This window comes from Punica granatum, chromosome 3 (assembly GCF_007655135.1).
Source record: "Punica granatum isolate Tunisia-2019 chromosome 3, ASM765513v2, whole genome shotgun sequence".
NCBI classification, from domain to species: Eukaryota; Viridiplantae; Streptophyta; class Magnoliopsida; order Myrtales; family Lythraceae; genus Punica; species Punica granatum.
In genome coordinates, this window is record NC_045129.1 from 3,836,256 (window position 1) to 3,853,015 (window position 16,760).

The following is a 16,760-nucleotide window of genomic DNA, read 5'->3' on the forward strand; positions in this document are numbered from 1 at the left end:
AATTAAAGTTAAAGTTAAAATCTTAAAATTTGATTATGAAACCAAACGGATAGTGTCGGTTGGATATGTCTTCAACAGTGTTACCTTTTTTCCCTCCTTCAGTTTTTCTTAAATCTTTTTCAAGATGAGAAACTGACCAAATTTACTGACACATATTGTTCTCCTTTTGCTAAATATTTGACCATTTAACAATAAATAAATCATGTGTTTAAAAAATGATATCTCGGCCGGTAGATAATATGAAGTAGCACTTTTTTTGTTGTTGATTGAATATATAAGGTAGCATATAGTAATAAGGTCCGCGAGTGTGGTTCCAAATCGAAAGTATATATGTGCCAAATCGAGGGTAGAATTATCTAATCCAATGCCAACGAGCTTGGATTAAGTAATGTTGTAATGTAATCAGTCATCTTCACTAACATCCCCGTCCCCATTACAATTAATAAATCAATCACCGACTAGAAAAAAGACTAATGAAATTAAAACACAATATAAAAATTAAAGTATTTTTATAGAATTTGGAAATTGCCTCTGACCTTGTCAGTATATGAACCCGACGCATCTGTCTTTATTAAAAGTCCCATGATTAATTATGAACTTATATGCTTGCCAAAAAAAGAAAAAAGGAAATGTGAAATGGAAAAACACGGACATACATGTATAATATATGTGTATAATTTCCAGGGGCATTTCAGGAATATGGGGAGACAGCTTCGGAGTTTGTCTTGCCATTGGCCAAAGCAGAAGAACAGCAAATCACAGCTCAGAACTCTCTCTCCCTCTCTCTCCCCTTCTCCTTCCTTTCTCCCCTTTGTCTCTCTCTGTGTCTGAATCGGATTCCTTGCGAAAGCCACCTGAAAGTTTCAGCTTTTTCCCGCGTAGGGTGTCTGATTCGATTCCAATTCTCAATCTCCATGGCTTCTCGCAGACGTATGCTCCTGAAAGTCATAATCCTCGGCGACAGCGGGTATCTCTGCTTTTTTCTTTTTTTTTGGGTTCCTTTCTTTTTTGTCCCCCTTTTATCCTCTCCCTCACGATCTGATTCTCAAGCCGAGCTTAACAGTCAGTTATGCAATCATGACGAGTAGAAATTTAGGATTTTCTTTCAATTTTTGAAGAACCCGATTAGGCTACGAAGTGATGGAGCCACAAGAATTGAGCTGAATTTGCCATTGGATTTTGCGATCATGGCTCCTTCTGGTTCATTTATGGATAATTGAAACGGAATACGGAGAGAAGAACATGTAAATGCTATTTTTTTTTTTAATTTGATTTGTTGTAATCTGTGTTTTGGTGCTTGGTGCAGGGTTGGGAAGACTTCTCTGATGAACCAGTACGTTTCTGAAACCCTAGATCTTTATTCGTATGGTTGATCGATTGATCCGTTATCGGTTAATTGTGTTCAAATCTTTCGTATTTAGGTATGTGAACCGCAAGTTTAGCAATCAGTACAAGGCCACGATCGGAGCTGATTTTTTGACCAAGGAAGTTCAGTTTGAAGACAAGCTATTCACATTGCAGGTAGAAATGATTAAATCAATGGTGTAGTTCTTTGCAATGGAAATTCTTATATGCATCTCAGCACATATTACTGGATAGAGCATACGTGTTTCGGTGTCTCATTGTCTGTTCTGACTGCTTGCAATTCACCGTTCTTCGTGGAATTGGTTGAGTGATGGTGACTCATTGAAATCGATATACTAAGCATTAAAACCTTGTAATTTATCCATCTAGTTTTAAAGGACTGATGTGATGGTTAAGCTGTTGCAACCTAAATATGTTATTAATACTTAATGGGACATTTTTCCCTGTCCCAAAAATTTACAGATATGGGATACTGCTGGTCAAGAAAGGTTTCAAAGTCTTGGTGTGGCTTTCTACCGAGGTGCTGACTGCTGTGTCCTTGTATATGATGTGAATGTGATGAAATCATTTGATAATCTCAACAACTGGCGGGAGGAGTTTCTTATTCAGGTAGTTACCGATTTATTGCTTAACTTGCTTAGTTGTTTGCATAGCTATCGTCGAAATGTTTGGCTGAGAACATTTTTCTTGTGGCTTGATATATAGGCCAGTCCATCTGATCCTGAAAACTTTCCATTCGTCGTGTTGGGTAACAAGGTAGATGTTGATGGCGGCAACAGCCGTGTGGTAAGATGCTCTGTTCGCTCTCGGTATTCTGAGATTGAGTTACCTAATGTAAATGTACATTGGTTGTTCTTACGAGTCCCACTTGTTTTTCTTGTAAATGTACTTTTCCTTATTTCAAGGTATCTGAAAAGAAAGCAAAGGCCTGGTGTGCTGCTAAGGGAAACATACCCTATTTCGAAACCTCCGCAAAGGAAGGATTCAATGTCGAAGCTGCCTTCGAGTGCATAGCAAAGAATGCCCTGAAGAACGAACCTGAAGAAGAAATGTAAGTATTTTCTGTCTTTTAGAAAATAAACAATAATTCTTAAGAATTAGCTTCCAGGTTTAAACATAGCTTCTCCCACTATTATTACATCAGTCTATGCAATAATTTCCAGCAATATAACTGGGATTAGGAATAGCTGGCATGGTTTTCTAATTGCAATTTGAGGCAGTTCATGAAGAAAGAACTTACATTGTCAAATCCGATGGTTCACCTCAAATGCTTTGGAATTGTGGAGAAGCATCAATATTTCTTGGAGTTTGGTAGCTCTGGGTGGATCGTAAACCTGGAAAACATGCCACGCAATTTAGTAATGCAGAAGCCCTTTACAAGAGTTATTGCTTGTATTCTCATAGCGAAGTCAGTCTTAATAGGCTTCTCACCCGAGGCTATCAACATTCAACGTCCTGATGCCATTTTGGAAACATAGAAATTCACAAGCAAAAGCAGAGAAAGTTTGCTTTAATCTCTCCTGACAAACTCTCTCCTAAATATTCTTCCAGATATCTTCCTGACACCATCGATGTGGCTGGCGGAGGACGAACACAGAGGTCACCCAGTGGCTGTGAATGCTAGAGGGCTTCTTCCACGGTTCCTTCGCTCGGGGACTCAACCTATACGATTGGTACATTTAAGATGTACTGATCTTGATCTACCTTGCAATGAATCCATCTCTTGGTTCCTTCCTTTCATTTTTCAGCCCCTTTTTGTTGTTGTTGTTGTTGTTATATTGTTACTTCGAATAGCTGTTGTCATTGAATCTCCAATGTGCATACTATAATTTATTGCTTTTGTTCAGGAAATGAATTCATTTCTGGATAGGTAGATAGAACTGTCACTCGGGATCTCTTCTTCTTAAATACATTCTTATTCAGAGTTTTTTCCGATAAAAACAGGAGCTGTTCTCATGTTGTCGGAAATCATTACTGGTTGGATAATACCGTGTTTTTCATCACGAAATGCTTTTTAGTACGCCAAATTATTTGGTCGGCCTTTCGTAGTATGACACGCGGTGGACACGTGTCATTATCACTTATGTGTTGTCTCCAAAGAGACAGGTGTTGCCCATCATCGTAATCCTCTCTGTTGATATTATGACCATTTTACCCCTGGCATGGCCACACATTATATCACCGCCTCTCCCGGCACAATCAAATATATATCCATTCAAGTTGAGACTTTATCCTTGAGCTTACAATCATGGAAGCAGCTGAAGAACTAGAACCTTCAGGAGTCTTGGACAAGATCCTACCTCTGCAGCTCGAGGACTCGATCCTCCGAGCCGCCACTGCTGCCAAGTCCCGTGCCACCTCAATCTTGACAGGGGAAGAAAGCAGGGAATGTGTGAACGATCCATGGCTGGACCCTGCAGCTGACGCGCTCACTGGAGTAGAGCCGGAGCATGACCTGCCAGGAGGGCCATGTGCAGGGGAGAAGGGTGGCAAGGTGGAGGCCTGTGGCGATGATGTGGTAGTGCCTGGCGAGAGTGATGCGGCAGACGAGATGGCGGTTGGAGCGGGGGCAGATGTAGGGGAAGGGCATGCAGCCTGTGTGGATGGGTTGCAGGGGGTAGAGGACGGAGTAAAAGGAGGAGACCGAATCGGAGGTAACGCTGAGGAGGCCGGATGGGATGATGACGACAAGGAGGAGCCAATTCTGGTCGAAGGCGTTGTATGAATTACAGTGATTTTTGGGCGTGGGGTTTCGTTTGAGTAGGCAAATAGGTCTATATCTTGAAATAGCTAGCAAGAAATGAAGACAGAGGTAACATTATACTTTGTTATCGATGCGTGTAAAACAACAAATGTTGTGTATATATAATTATGCTTATACATTGTCTTGGGTCTATTTACTTGCATCATCTTTTTATCATTTTTTTTGGCCATGCAATTATTACTTGAACGGAATGGGAGAGTAGGTTATTGGTAAATTCCTAATATTATTATATTAAAATGAGTGCAATTAATAATCACCGTTTTGGCTTTTACATTGAAGTAGAATGGCAAAAATGTGTTGAACCAATTAACAGATCAAAAGAGAGAAGGTTCTTTCGTACTATAATGCGTCGATCAGGCTAAAACTATTAATCTACACTCTTTTTGAGGTTGTTCCACGTATCGGATTCGGTCTATAAGTAATTTCCTCTATCACGGTTCAGTCTTCCATCTGATTTATGGGAATCACAAAGCCTTGTAAGTCGAATGGACTAAGAGCAAATGCCCTTGAAATTAAGCTACGACATCATAGCAAAGCCATATGACTAAGCTACGTACATATGAGTATGTTTCCTCCTTTATGTCTGTCTGAGGAATGTCTCCCGGTTTGGCTCATTGGGTGCAACCGTGGAAACAAATGGTTCGGGACTTACTGAGGAAGGTTTTGTGTATATATGGTTACGGAATGAGTCCATTTTCTCCTTTATATATATATTTGTGTTTGGCCATGAAATGTTTCCAATGTTGTTTCCCAGAAAATGATCACCAGTCAGTGAAAAACTGATTCCAAGTACAATTGCTAGAACATGGAGCCTTGTCACACACACGCGCGCGGTAATAACTTTAGTGGAGGGCCTTAAAAGTATTAATACACATTTTCTTCAACGTATTTCGCATGTTTTCGAAATATGTCTTTTCAATAAAATGATCACAAAGTCATTGAAGAACCAATTCGAAGTACGATGATCATAACGTGGAGTCTTGCAACGCACGCATGCTAATACCTTTAGCGGAGGGCTTTAAAAGTATCAGAAAACTTATCATACACTTTTCCTAATGAGTCCTGCGCATTTTCGAAACAAAATCTATTGTCTGAAAACGATTACAGGTTAGTCAAAAATCGATTCCAAGGACAATATAAGAAACGTAGACCCTTGCCTCAGACGCGCAGTGATGCCAATAGTGGAGGACTTTAAAATTATCAGGAAACTTTAGAAACATTTGTTCAACACGTTGAACACAAGTGAGTGAAAAACTGATTCCAAGTACGACATCCAAAATGAGAGCCTTGCTGAAAGGCATAGTAGTACCATTAGTGGAGGACTTAGATGTTTCAGGAAATGTAATACGCTTTTTTTTCAACGTGTTGCACACATTTTCAAAATGGAACTATTTTCCAGAAAATGATCTCCAGTCAGTGAAAAACTGATCCCAAGTACGATGGCAACATGGAGCTTTGTCACACCCGCGTGGGAATAACTTCAGTGGAGGGCCTTAAAAGTTTTAGGAAACTTAACACACATTTTTTCCAGCGTATTTCGCACGTTTTCGAAAAATAAGTCTTTCCGATAAAATAATTACTAGTCATTGAACAACACGCACGCATGCTAATACCTTTAGCATAAGGCTTTATAAGCATCATAAAACTTTGCATACATTTTTCCCAATGAGTTCCACACATTTTTCGAAACAGAACCTTTTGTCTGAAAATGATTATAAGTGAGTGAAAAACTGATTCCAAGTACGATGTCAAAAAGGAGGCAAGACGCGTAGTGAATGTCGATAGTGGACGACTTAAAGAATCGGGAAACTTTAGAATCATCTCTGCAACGTGTTTCCCACATTTTCGTAGTAAAACATTCTCCCATAAAATTATCACAAGTTAGTGAAAAACTGATTCCAAGTATAATGGCCAAAACGTGAAGCTTTCCCGCACGAGCATGCTAATATCTTTAGCGGAGGGCTTCAAAAGTATCAGAAAACTTCACATAATTTGATCTCAGTGAGTTCCGCACTTTTTCGGAAGAGAAAAAGTGACCATCCACGTTGGGTCAAGCCACATTGTAGGAGTATGGTCAAGGTCTCGTGCGGGTCTGCAACACTGCCGAATTCACGGTGGGCACGGCCTCAGGGTGGCCAACTAGGAGTGTGCATGGATACCGGGTATACCCAGAACCGGTTGGAACTTACCCATTAGGGTATGATTTGGGAAACTCTAATTAAAAATAGGATAAGATTCGAGTAGTAATTTAAGGAATCGGTGAAAATAGATTCCGATTCTGGTTTCAAAATACAGAGTACCAATGGAACCGGTACTCGGGACTTCTACTTTTTTTTATAAAAAATTATTTTGTATTTACATAATCCTCTATGTGTAATGTAAGAAGAGCATATTTACTTTGTCTACTAAGAAAAACTCATCATCCTTTTTTCACTTAATTGTTTTGTCTACTATATAATCCTAAGGAAAACTACATAATCCTTTAGTTTTGTGGATGGATGGATGTGAACCAATTAATCTGTGTTGACATTTATCTATTTTGAGTGATTGTAAATGAGATCTTTTTCGATTTTAATTATTTATTTTATTTATTGTGTTAGAGAAAAAATAAAATAAAAAATTACAAGTTCCAACATGGTACTCGAATTTTGTAGTATAATTCAAGTTCCATACAAGTTTCGATTACAGGTCCCAACATTGTAGGGTTCAGTTCCAAAACTTTGGAACTTGTCTCCTACAGGGTAGGGTCCAGATACCGTGAAAAAAAAATCCGACCGACACACCCCTATGGCCAGCCCTATTAATTTTCAATGATTTATGTTGAGTTATTTATTTATGGTAGAATGTACATATGATAAGGTGAGATAAAATATGAAGCATGATTATAATTTCTTTCTAAGACCACGAAAATCTTCAACTTAATATAGTTCAAACTAATTCTCATTTCGTAAACGGCTTAGTCTACTAGCATGAAACTAATTCCCATTTCGTAGACGGCCTAGCCGCTTATCTGGTCTTCGTTATTATCTTCTTATTTTGTATGTATAGAAATGGACAAATCAAAGTATCTAGTTAGATATTTTAGCAAAGCCAAATATCTTAGATATTTTTCCACTTGACTCAAACATTAGATGATACTTTGTAAATTTAGATACATTTTGGTATATATAATTATATCTTATTGCCCGAATGTTTGTACCGATTGATAGACTCTAGTATAATATATGTATTAATTTACCGATAAATAAAGGCAAAACTGACTATCTATATAAATCCTTCGATTGGCAATCGCCGAGTCACTGACTTGGATTGAACAAACATGTAATATGTCTCTCAGTGAAAGATGGTACAAAGCAAGCATATACAATCCCAGCGAGATGACAAGGTGAATACGATACTCAATCATCTCGTTGCGCCGATACAATAATTTTCATTGAAGAGGCAGACGTTTGTTGTTTTCATTGCCAGTACATATTGGTGGATGTAACATTCTTAGTCTATATTTAGTCGTTGGCTTAGGAATAGAGATATGAGTCTGATGGCAATGAAATTTTTAAAACTTATATCACAATCTAGTTTTTGGGTATACTAAAATTTGTTATTGAGGTATATATCAGAGTCAAGGCCAAGGAATCCTGGTGGGATCCGATGCAGCCCACCACTGCCCCAGGCAAGGTCGCCGGCTGCTCTTTGTTCGTCGGCCACCTCGCCAACGGAAACGGCGTCAAGGCTGCCTCCCCGGGCACCATAGTCGTTCCTCTCTATTTTTTCAAGTGAAGAGAGAGAGTGCTGACCGTAAGGTGACGGGGAACTGATACCGACCATCACCGCCTTAGGTGAAATCACCGACGGTCCTGCGTCCGACAGCGACCTCTCTGGAAAATGATGGTGTCTACCGTCGGGTTCCCAGAACACCTCTTCCTTCTTCATTTTTTGATGGCAGTTTTCTTAAATACAAAAGTGGGGATTTTGGCAATCTGTCTTTTTGGATAATACATTATCCGTATTCACCCTGAACTCACCCCTAATTAGGACTTACTCCTTAATAAATATATCTAGCTTAATCTCAATTCCACCCTATTTTGTCATCACCAAACATGGATTTAAGTTTTAAAAATCCTATTCCACCTCTTAACCAGACCAACAACTTTCGAGGCTTTCATAACAAAATTGATTCGATCGCTCGCATGTTCATATATTGATAAATAATAATGTGCTACACTAGACAGTAGACAAATAATAATGTGCTCACATGTTCAGCTAGCGCATTTAATTTTTCAAATTACTTTGATTCAAAGGGGTGTTTTTTTCACATTAGTTGACGATAAAAGGACGTATTGACAACGTGCAAGCGAACTTTTGCCCCCCCTAAACTAAAAGCTCGAAGAACCTTGAGTATGGGGCCAAGTCAACGCTAGTGGCGCAATATATGTTAACTTGGACAGAAAAGGTGGCGGGAGGGGATAGATCCTTCATTAAAAGTTGAGGGTGTAAATATGTCAAAGTAATAGTTTATGGGGGTGAAAGTTCCCCAAGCATACAGTTGAGGGGTTCTTATCTTTTTCTTTTTTTTTATATGCATCCAAGAATTTAGTGAATCGTGACCAATTGAACTTCTTTGGGCTGGGATTCTCCTAATTTTGAACTGTCTATATCACGAATTCAAAATTTTATTTAAATGAAGGGTATATTATACCATATAGTCTAATATTGATAAATATTCTTAAATCTATCATAATAATGATTTTTTATCTGAGATATCCCAACTTCGATATTTTTGTTTTACCATCTAGCCCATCGGGAATAGATGGTAACATCAAACTAACAATATTGGGATATCTCAGATAAAAAATCGACGTTATGATAAATCTAAGAATATCTGTTAACGTTAGACTATGTACTACAGTAAATCCTTAAAGAAAAAATGTGTCAAATCGCCTAAATAACTTTATATAGATGACAATTTTATAAGTCGAGAGATTCGAAAGGTACCAAAAATGTATGAAAACATGTGTCCATACCTTTTACTTTTCTAATTATTCTGATTCCGATGCGATGATAGCAAAATATTTGACTGTTAAACCAAATCGTCAGTAAACTCCAAGCTCACCATTTTGACTCATTTTCTAGCCTCAACATTTTTATCCATTAATCATTATATCATATAATTTATTAAAGCCCTTATGGCATCGTTATCCTTTGTGAAAGACAAACAAACAAACAAACGAAGGAAACTTCACTTCCTTCGACGTCAGCACCGAGAGAGCCCCATAAAGTGAGGAACCGAAGACGAATATAATAAAGACGGAAGAGCTTCGGGCTATGTTCCATAGTCAGGCCGTCCCGTTCTCCTTTACATTTGGAAGACGGAGAGAGGTCCAAGTGCAGACAGTACTCCTAAGTCGTCTCGTCCTGTCCCGGGGGTTTGCTTCTTTCCTTCTCGGGAATAGATATATGCAGAGCAGGTCCACTCTTTTCCTTTGGAAACGGTGAGATTGAGATGAAACCTCTTCTGGGTCCTTTGAGCTATTGGGAGATAAGATCAAAAGATCAAGTCTTTGAGGGTTTTTGCTCAGAGGAGGTGTGGTTTCAGATATAGTTCTTGAGGTCGGGAAAGATAACGTTAATCGAGTCGAAGGTAGCCTTTGAAGGTGGTATCTTTGGAGAGGGAGAGGATGTTGGAAGGGAAGGCTCTGATTGAAGACACTGATATGCCGGTGAAGATGCAGGCCCAGGCCATGGCCTCTGCTTCTCAAGCTCTGGACCTCTACGATGTTGTTGACTGCAAGTCCGTTGCAGCTCACATCAAGAAGGTCCTCTCTCTCTCTCTCTCTCTCTCTCTCTCTCTAAAAATTGGGATTCAGGAAGACGTTGATTCATGTTTATTGCCAAACTGATGTTGTTTCACTTTCTGATGTTGATTTGATCCGTTTCCGATGTCGACAGTGTCTATTTATTTCTACGTTGATGTGAACATGATGTTATTGCTAATAACATACGAGCCAAACCAATACCGAAGAAGAACCACAAGCCCAGCATGCGACAACACTTGCAGAATCTGTACTAGTTGTGGGAAAGATTTCGGATTTTCTCAATCTGGGTTTGTGTCTTATTGCTGTCTGTAGGAGTTTGACAAGAAGTACGGGGGCGGTTGGCAGTGCGTGGTCGGCTCGAACTTCGGGTGTTTCTTTACTCACTCCAAGGGGACCTTCATCTACTTCACATTGGAGACACTCAATTTCCTCATCTTCAAGGGTGCCTCCTCTTAATCCATTTCTCCGGAAATGGAGGGACTTTGCCCGCAAGAGGTCTCCAAGACAAATGAAGCAAGTTGATAGAAGGTTAAGGGAAGTACGTATGGTTTCCTCTTTAGCTATTAGCTAGCTGTGGTACCAGTGGAATAGACTAGAAATATTTCGCTCAGTAGCTGTAAGAAAACGTCGAACTCATTGGAGCCTTTTTTGGAGTTTCCTATGTGATTAAAGTTGCAAATTTTCGTCTACTATGTAGAGACTTATACTGTACGTATTGTACGTATGGTTTCAGAGTTAACTCTGAAACCAAACAGAGTGATAGGTTCTTGTCGTGATGGCCAACATAACTGATTTATATGAATCATTTGTGTGCTCTAAGATGTTTCTATGCATTAGTAAGTCAATACTACTATCAAGCCTGCAAATGTCAATGAAGATTGCAAATAAGTGGGACACATCGAGATTCAGGAATAGGTTATTCACGGGACATAAGTCCGGATATTCATGAGACGTTGCATTTCTAGTCCTAAGGCTACAAACCTGCCTCAGGATCGGTTTCGGCTCCAATATCGGGATTCAAAGATCAAAAGCTACAAAACAAGCAAAGAATCAAATTACTGGAGTCAACAATGGCTTCTTCAGAAAATGAGCCTCCAGATTCCCTATCACAAGATCTGCCATTGCTTTGCATGTTTCCTCAGTGTCACTTGCCGCGTGGGGAAGAAGAACCACATTCTTCATCCCGATCAATTCCTCCGGCACCTCGGGCTCGTTCTCAAACACATCGAGCCCTGCCCCACCAATCCGACCCTCAAGCAGGGCAGACACGAGCTCGGGCTCGTCCACATGAGCTCCCCGTCCAATATTTATCAGTACACCCTCTGGGCCCAGCGCATCAATCACCTCGCGATTGATGATGTGTTGGGTCTCTTCAGTGAGGGAGCAGGAGACCACGAGGATCCGAGAATCCCGGGCTAAGTCGATTACACTTGAGTAGTATTTGTAGCTCGTGTGCGGCTTCACTGACTGGGAATAGTAGGCGATTGGGCAGCCGAATGCCTCGGCCCTCTTTGCAATCGCCGACCCGATCCTGCCCAACCCAATGATACCGACCGGCTTGCCAGAAACCTTCGAGCTCAGCTCAAAATCTCCGGTTTTCCACCTCCAGCTCCTCACGAACCCATCCGCCGCACAAACCCGCCTCAGGACGGCCAATATCAGCCCAATGGCGGCGTCCGCCACGTCCTCCGTCAGCACGTCGGGGGTATTCGTGACCCTAATCCCCTTCTCCTCGCATCTCCCCAGATCGATCCGATCCAGTCCGACGCTGTAGCTGGAGACGATGTCAAGCCGCGGCAGGGCCTCGATCAGCTCGGCGTCGGCGCCGGCCTTGGTGTTACCGACGACTGCCCGGATCGAGTCGGAGTGTCGCCGGAGGAATTCCGATTTGGAGGGGAAGTCCCAGAGGCGGAAGAGATTGAATCGGCGGTCGAGCTGCTGCTCGAGGTAGGGGAACATCGGGCAGGTCATCAGGACGCCGAAGCCTTCCATTGTCGCGATGAATAAAGCTGCGGACTTTGGTGATTGGTTGAAGATGAACTGTTCAAATTGGAGGCAATTAGGGATTTGAAAGGTTCTAAATTTATTTAAATGGATTTTTCTTCTTTTTTTTTCAATGGGAAATTTGCATGAAATTGATCCAAAATAAGAATTTTCATCAATGTTACTTTTTTTTTTCCACGAATTTTCATCATTATTAAGAAGATTTTACACCTACAATTGTTTGATGTTTAGTTCATGTTAATTCCCTTTTATAATTCCATGTAATTGATAAGTACATTTTGTACATTATATCTTGTTAATTTTGAGAACAAAAATAATCTCAAAATCAGAGTCGCACAGCAACAAAATTTGCAAACATACATTAGTGTATGTAATTGATGCAAACCAATTCTTGTTCGAATCAACAAAGCGTATAGCAGTTCGCAAGGTAGGACAAACTTATAAGACATCCTCTTTTTTATTTTCCCCCCTAAAAGGCCATTGCGATCTATAAAGATGCACGTGATTTCTACTAGAATTTAATAATTAGTTCTAAATATTAATTGAAAACATTGTGATCCTAATAATATCATATATTTGTATTCACTATTCTTTTGAGTTTCCAAATAACACTATTAAGTAAAGGTTGTTTTCTAGAAGATACACTTTTCAAGACGCAACATCATCAGTAATTTAATTTTAGGTTTTTGTCAACAAAAATTATTGTTTTAGGTGTTTTTCTGTATTAAGGATGACTATATAAACAATCTAATGAATTCTATACATAGTACATGATATTCATATTACTTCCTATTTCTTCAATATCTATCTTCAAAAAGAAAACCAACTTGTCAATGGGATTTGTTGAAAATGTGCCATAAAGAAAATAAATCATAAAGGAAAAAGATCAATTTATTAATTATTTAAAATATCTTTGCGAAACAAGATTTGAAAATAAAAATCCTATTTTTCACGAGAATTTAACATTTTTTTTTTATAATCATGATGGTTTCTTTGTCAGATTTTGCCTATAATTAAACTCAACCGTGGACAAACATCCTTAATTTAATGGGAAAAAAAAACCTCATAACAATTTTTGGGTAAAAAAAATATAAAAAAAAGGCAAAAGAAAAACAACCTTAAGAAACCAAAATAACCTAAAAGGCCACCTCACTAAATGAAACATGCACCCCACATTCGGCATTCCTAACAGCAAACATCACTAAAAAGGAAAAAGCAAAAGTCAAGGAAAAACCAAATAAGCTGCCAACTAAACAGAAAAGCCCAAACCAACCGTTTTTATATAAAACCCTTCAAGCCATCCCCCTCACATTTTTGTCAACTCCCAAAAGCCACAAAAAGCTATATTGCTCTGTATTTGATCTCTTATTTCCCTTCGTGCGCGCTCTCGGATTCTGTCGAGAGCCCGAATTCTCTCCCGAGTTGATCGATCCATCATCATTGGAGTCCTCTTGACATGACTTACGGGCTCGAGCAAGAGCAGGAGAATTACAAGTCGAGGTTGTACCATTTCCAGCAGGGAACGCAGCAGGGCGGCACCACCATGGCACACCACATGAAGAGCATGAGCGTGGATCAGCTCGCCTTCAGGGGCGGTGAGTCCGGCCCGGATGAGTATGCCGGGCCTAGAAGCTACGCTGGTCATCCCATGAGCAATGCGGGGTCTTCTGAGAAACAGCAGATGGGTTGGTCCATTCATAATCATCGAGGCAATGACAATGGGCTGAAGCCGCCCATACCCCGCGAAGACCCGAAACCAAAGCAGCCTTCAGGCAAGTAAATATATTTGCCAGAGATGATTATACAATGCGAAAATGCTTGGAGAAAAGTTTTCTAAATACGCATCAATTGTTATCTGATGATGCGCTTGAATTAATTAAGCACAATCTTTCTTTCCAATATAAGAATATACGTTTTAGATAACCTTCTTTTGAAAAATTCGCCCAATTGAAAAATGGACTCGAAATTGGTCCTGGCTGCTAGTATTTCTGTGATGACAATGCCGATCATCCTTGGTTCAGACATGCGGAGTTAAAATTATAAACTACGATTTACTTATAGTTTCTTGGTATCGGTTTTTATTTAAGATTTGGAGCTGATGAAGGAAAAATTTGCGAAACTGCTTCTCGGAGAGGACATGTCAGGTGGAGGAAAAGGAGTTTCTTCGGCTTTGGCATTGTCGAATGCTATCACAAACCTTGCTGGTACGGAAACCTCTTCATGGAAAATTCAGGACTTTTGAAGCGTTCTGTTTCACATTTGGATGGTATTAATGTCATCATGAATTGCAGCTTCAGTGTTCGGAGAACAAAAACGACTCGAGCCCATGTCAGCGGACAGGAAAGCGAAGTGGAAGAAAGAGATCGATTGGCTCTTATGTGTGACAGATCACATTGTTGAATTCGTTCCTTCTCAGCAGAAAACTAACGGAGTGAATATGGAGGTACTAAAATCTCTCTCTTTGTTTATCGAGAAAGAATAATATTGTTGCAATATGAAACTAAGCCGGTTTGAACTTTTTCGTGATTTTATCAATAGATTATGATGACGAAGCAGCGAACCGATCTTCAGATGAATATCCCTGCCTTGCGCAAGTTGGATGCCATGCTTATTGTAAGTCCTAAATGTATACTTTCATTTTATTTTACTTTTAATCTCTTATACTGATATGGTATAATGAAGAATTGAAATCGTTAGTTTTTGAAGCTCATTCGACAATAGGCACATATTGGTGAACCATGTCATGTTTATTTCATAGTTCTAAAATGGATATGTGTGATCGATCTTATTATTAGGATTGCTTGGAAAACTTCAAGGACCAAACTGAATTCTACTATGTTAAGAAAGAAGAGGACTCGGACAAAGGAGATGATAAGAGGAAGGACGACAAATGGTGGCTTCCGACTTGTAAAGTTCCTCCAAATGGCCTGTCAGAAATGACTCGGAGGTGGCTGCAGTTTCAGAAGGATTCCGTCAATCAGGTGCTCAAGGCAGCCATGGCCATCAACGCTCAAGTCCTCTCGGAGATGGAGATCCCCGAAAATTACATCGAGTCTCTGCCTAAGGTATGAACAATATAAAGAACAAACTGCTAAAGAAAAATTCTCTGAAAGTCTGGACCAAACTAAATTGAATAAAACATTACTGGACTATGTTGGTGTATGTTCAAACTAGCATAGCCAGTTCGAACTTCTTAGGTGACACCTGAATGGTTTTAATTGGCAGAACGGGAGAGCAAGCCTGGGAGACTCGATCTACAAAGGCATTACAGTTGAATACTTCGATCCAGACGCTTTCCTCTCGACGATGGACCTAACTTCCGAGCACAAAATCCTCGATCTTAAGAACAGGATTGAAGCCTCCATTGTGATCTGGAAGCGAAAGATGACCACTAAGGACAGCAAGTCCCACTGGGGGTCTGCCGTGAGCCTGGAGAAGAGGGAACTCTTCGAGGAGAGAGCTGAGACAGTGTTAATCATCCTCAAGCAACGATTCCCGGGAATTCCACAATCGGCATTGGACATCAGCAAAATTCAATACAATGGGGTATGAAACTTCTACAAACTCATCTCCAGTTTTCTGTACAGAGAAATCGTATATGACTACACATAAGACCAATTACTGGAATACAAGCTAATAAATAATGTATCACCATCGACTTTCTTTGTCAAGTAATCCTTTTCCCGTCCTCCAATTTGAGCAGGATGTCGGACAGGCAATCCTAGAGAGCTACTCGAGAGTAATAGAGAGCTTGGCCTTCACAGTCTTGTCCAGAATCGAGGACGTTCTCTATGCAGATGTTGTGGCAAAGAATCCATCGCAAGCACCACTAAAGAGGAACCCGCTGTTGACTACCCCTTCAATGGGAATGGAGAAACTCCCGAACTTTAAGGATGAGGTGGAGAAGTTGAAGACCGCTGAGGCCCCGGCTTCCATGACCCTATTGGACTTCATGGGGTGGAATACGACGGATAAGGAAGACACTGATGAGAAGCATAAGGACTTTTTTATGGGAGACGAGTTGCTCAGGGCTGACTCGAACTGCAAGCTCCTGCCTATTGCGATGAACAACAGGCCCTCGTACTTGGAGAAGATTGACTTAAGCGGGCCAAGAAGCCCGACATCCCGGCATTAGTGAAGTAAAGGAGGCGAAAACTGCTTAGGAAATAAAACAACTGACAGAAAGAGAGAATGTGACAGAAGGAATGAACCAGCAATGAGGCAATGAAGGGAATTCCTGACATATTTATCTGAAGTTCGGTCAAAACATGGTATCCTCTGATTTTTGTTGATTCGATCTTCGGGCTCTTTGCTGTCCTTGATTCCTAAATGAGAAGGATGGGATACTATGTACTCAAGGACTTACGCGACATGCATATTCCACATTGTACGCGACAGAAAGAGAATGTGACAGAAGGTATGAACCAGCAAGAAGGCAATGAAGGGAAGTCCTGACATATTTATCTGAAGTTCGGCCAAGACAGGGTATCCTCTGATTTTTGTTGATTCGATCTTCGGGCTCCTTGCTGTCCTTGATTCCTAAATGAGAAGGATGGGATACTATGTACTCAAGGACTTACGCGACATGCATATTCCACATTGTACATATGTCTAGCTCTAATGTGTATCAAACCACTGTCAACAACGTTTTCTCAAAAAGTAAACTTCTAGATCAGATGAAAAACAAGTATTTCAACTAACCAAGGCATTAGAACAAGAAACTTAGGGAGACTTAAAATTCGAGGCCCCATAGGATAAGTGTAGTAAATGTCGTATTGGTTATTAATGAGTCAAACGATCTTGACAGATCATCG

At 40.2% G+C, this 16,760-nt stretch overlaps 5 protein-coding genes across 5 annotated transcripts; 4 read left to right on the forward strand and 1 right to left on the reverse strand.

The window, feature by feature from the left end:
• Positions 1-730: 730 nt before the first annotated feature.
• Positions 731-3,251, forward strand: LOC116201353 (ras-related protein Rab7-like). Its single transcript, XM_031532567.1, has 7 exons — positions 731-967; positions 1,307-1,333; positions 1,422-1,521; positions 1,828-1,974; positions 2,071-2,151; positions 2,271-2,416; positions 2,917-3,251. Exons 1-7 carry the CDS (start codon positions 915-917, stop codon positions 2,987-2,989), a joined length of 627 nt encoding a protein of 208 aa, XP_031388427.1. The 5' UTR covers positions 731-914; the 3' UTR covers positions 2,990-3,251.
• A 210-nt stretch (positions 3,252-3,461) lies between these two features.
• On the forward strand, positions 3,462-4,259 carry LOC116201352. Its single transcript, XM_031532566.1, has one exon. The coding sequence runs from the start codon at positions 3,614-3,616 to the stop codon at positions 4,088-4,090; it is 477 nt and encodes a 158-aa protein (XP_031388426.1). The 5' UTR covers positions 3,462-3,613; the 3' UTR covers positions 4,091-4,259.
• A 5,158-nt stretch (positions 4,260-9,417) lies between these two features.
• LOC116200702 (dynein light chain 1, cytoplasmic-like) lies at positions 9,418-10,761 on the forward strand. Its single transcript, XM_031531556.1, has 2 exons — positions 9,418-9,942; positions 10,255-10,761. The coding sequence occupies exons 1-2, from the start codon at positions 9,805-9,807 to the stop codon at positions 10,396-10,398; spliced, it is 282 nt and encodes a 93-aa protein (XP_031387416.1). The 5' UTR covers positions 9,418-9,804; the 3' UTR covers positions 10,399-10,761.
• Positions 10,762-10,846: 85 nt separating this feature from the next.
• On the reverse strand, positions 10,847-12,034 carry LOC116200700 (hydroxyphenylpyruvate reductase-like). The gene has a single exon (XM_031531553.1). The coding sequence runs from the start codon at positions 11,932-11,934 to the stop codon at positions 10,993-10,995; it is 942 nt and encodes a 313-aa protein (XP_031387413.1). The 5' UTR covers positions 11,935-12,034; the 3' UTR covers positions 10,847-10,992.
• A 925-nt stretch (positions 12,035-12,959) lies between these two features.
• On the forward strand, positions 12,960-16,715 carry LOC116199503 (rop guanine nucleotide exchange factor 12-like). The gene is made up of 7 exons (XM_031529873.1): positions 12,960-13,718; positions 14,034-14,150; positions 14,238-14,389; positions 14,485-14,559; positions 14,742-15,011; positions 15,172-15,492; positions 15,650-16,715. Exons 1-7 carry the CDS (start codon positions 13,403-13,405, stop codon positions 16,079-16,081), a joined length of 1,683 nt encoding a protein of 560 aa, XP_031385733.1. The 5' UTR covers positions 12,960-13,402; the 3' UTR covers positions 16,082-16,715.
• Positions 16,716-16,760: the final 45 nt, after the last annotated feature.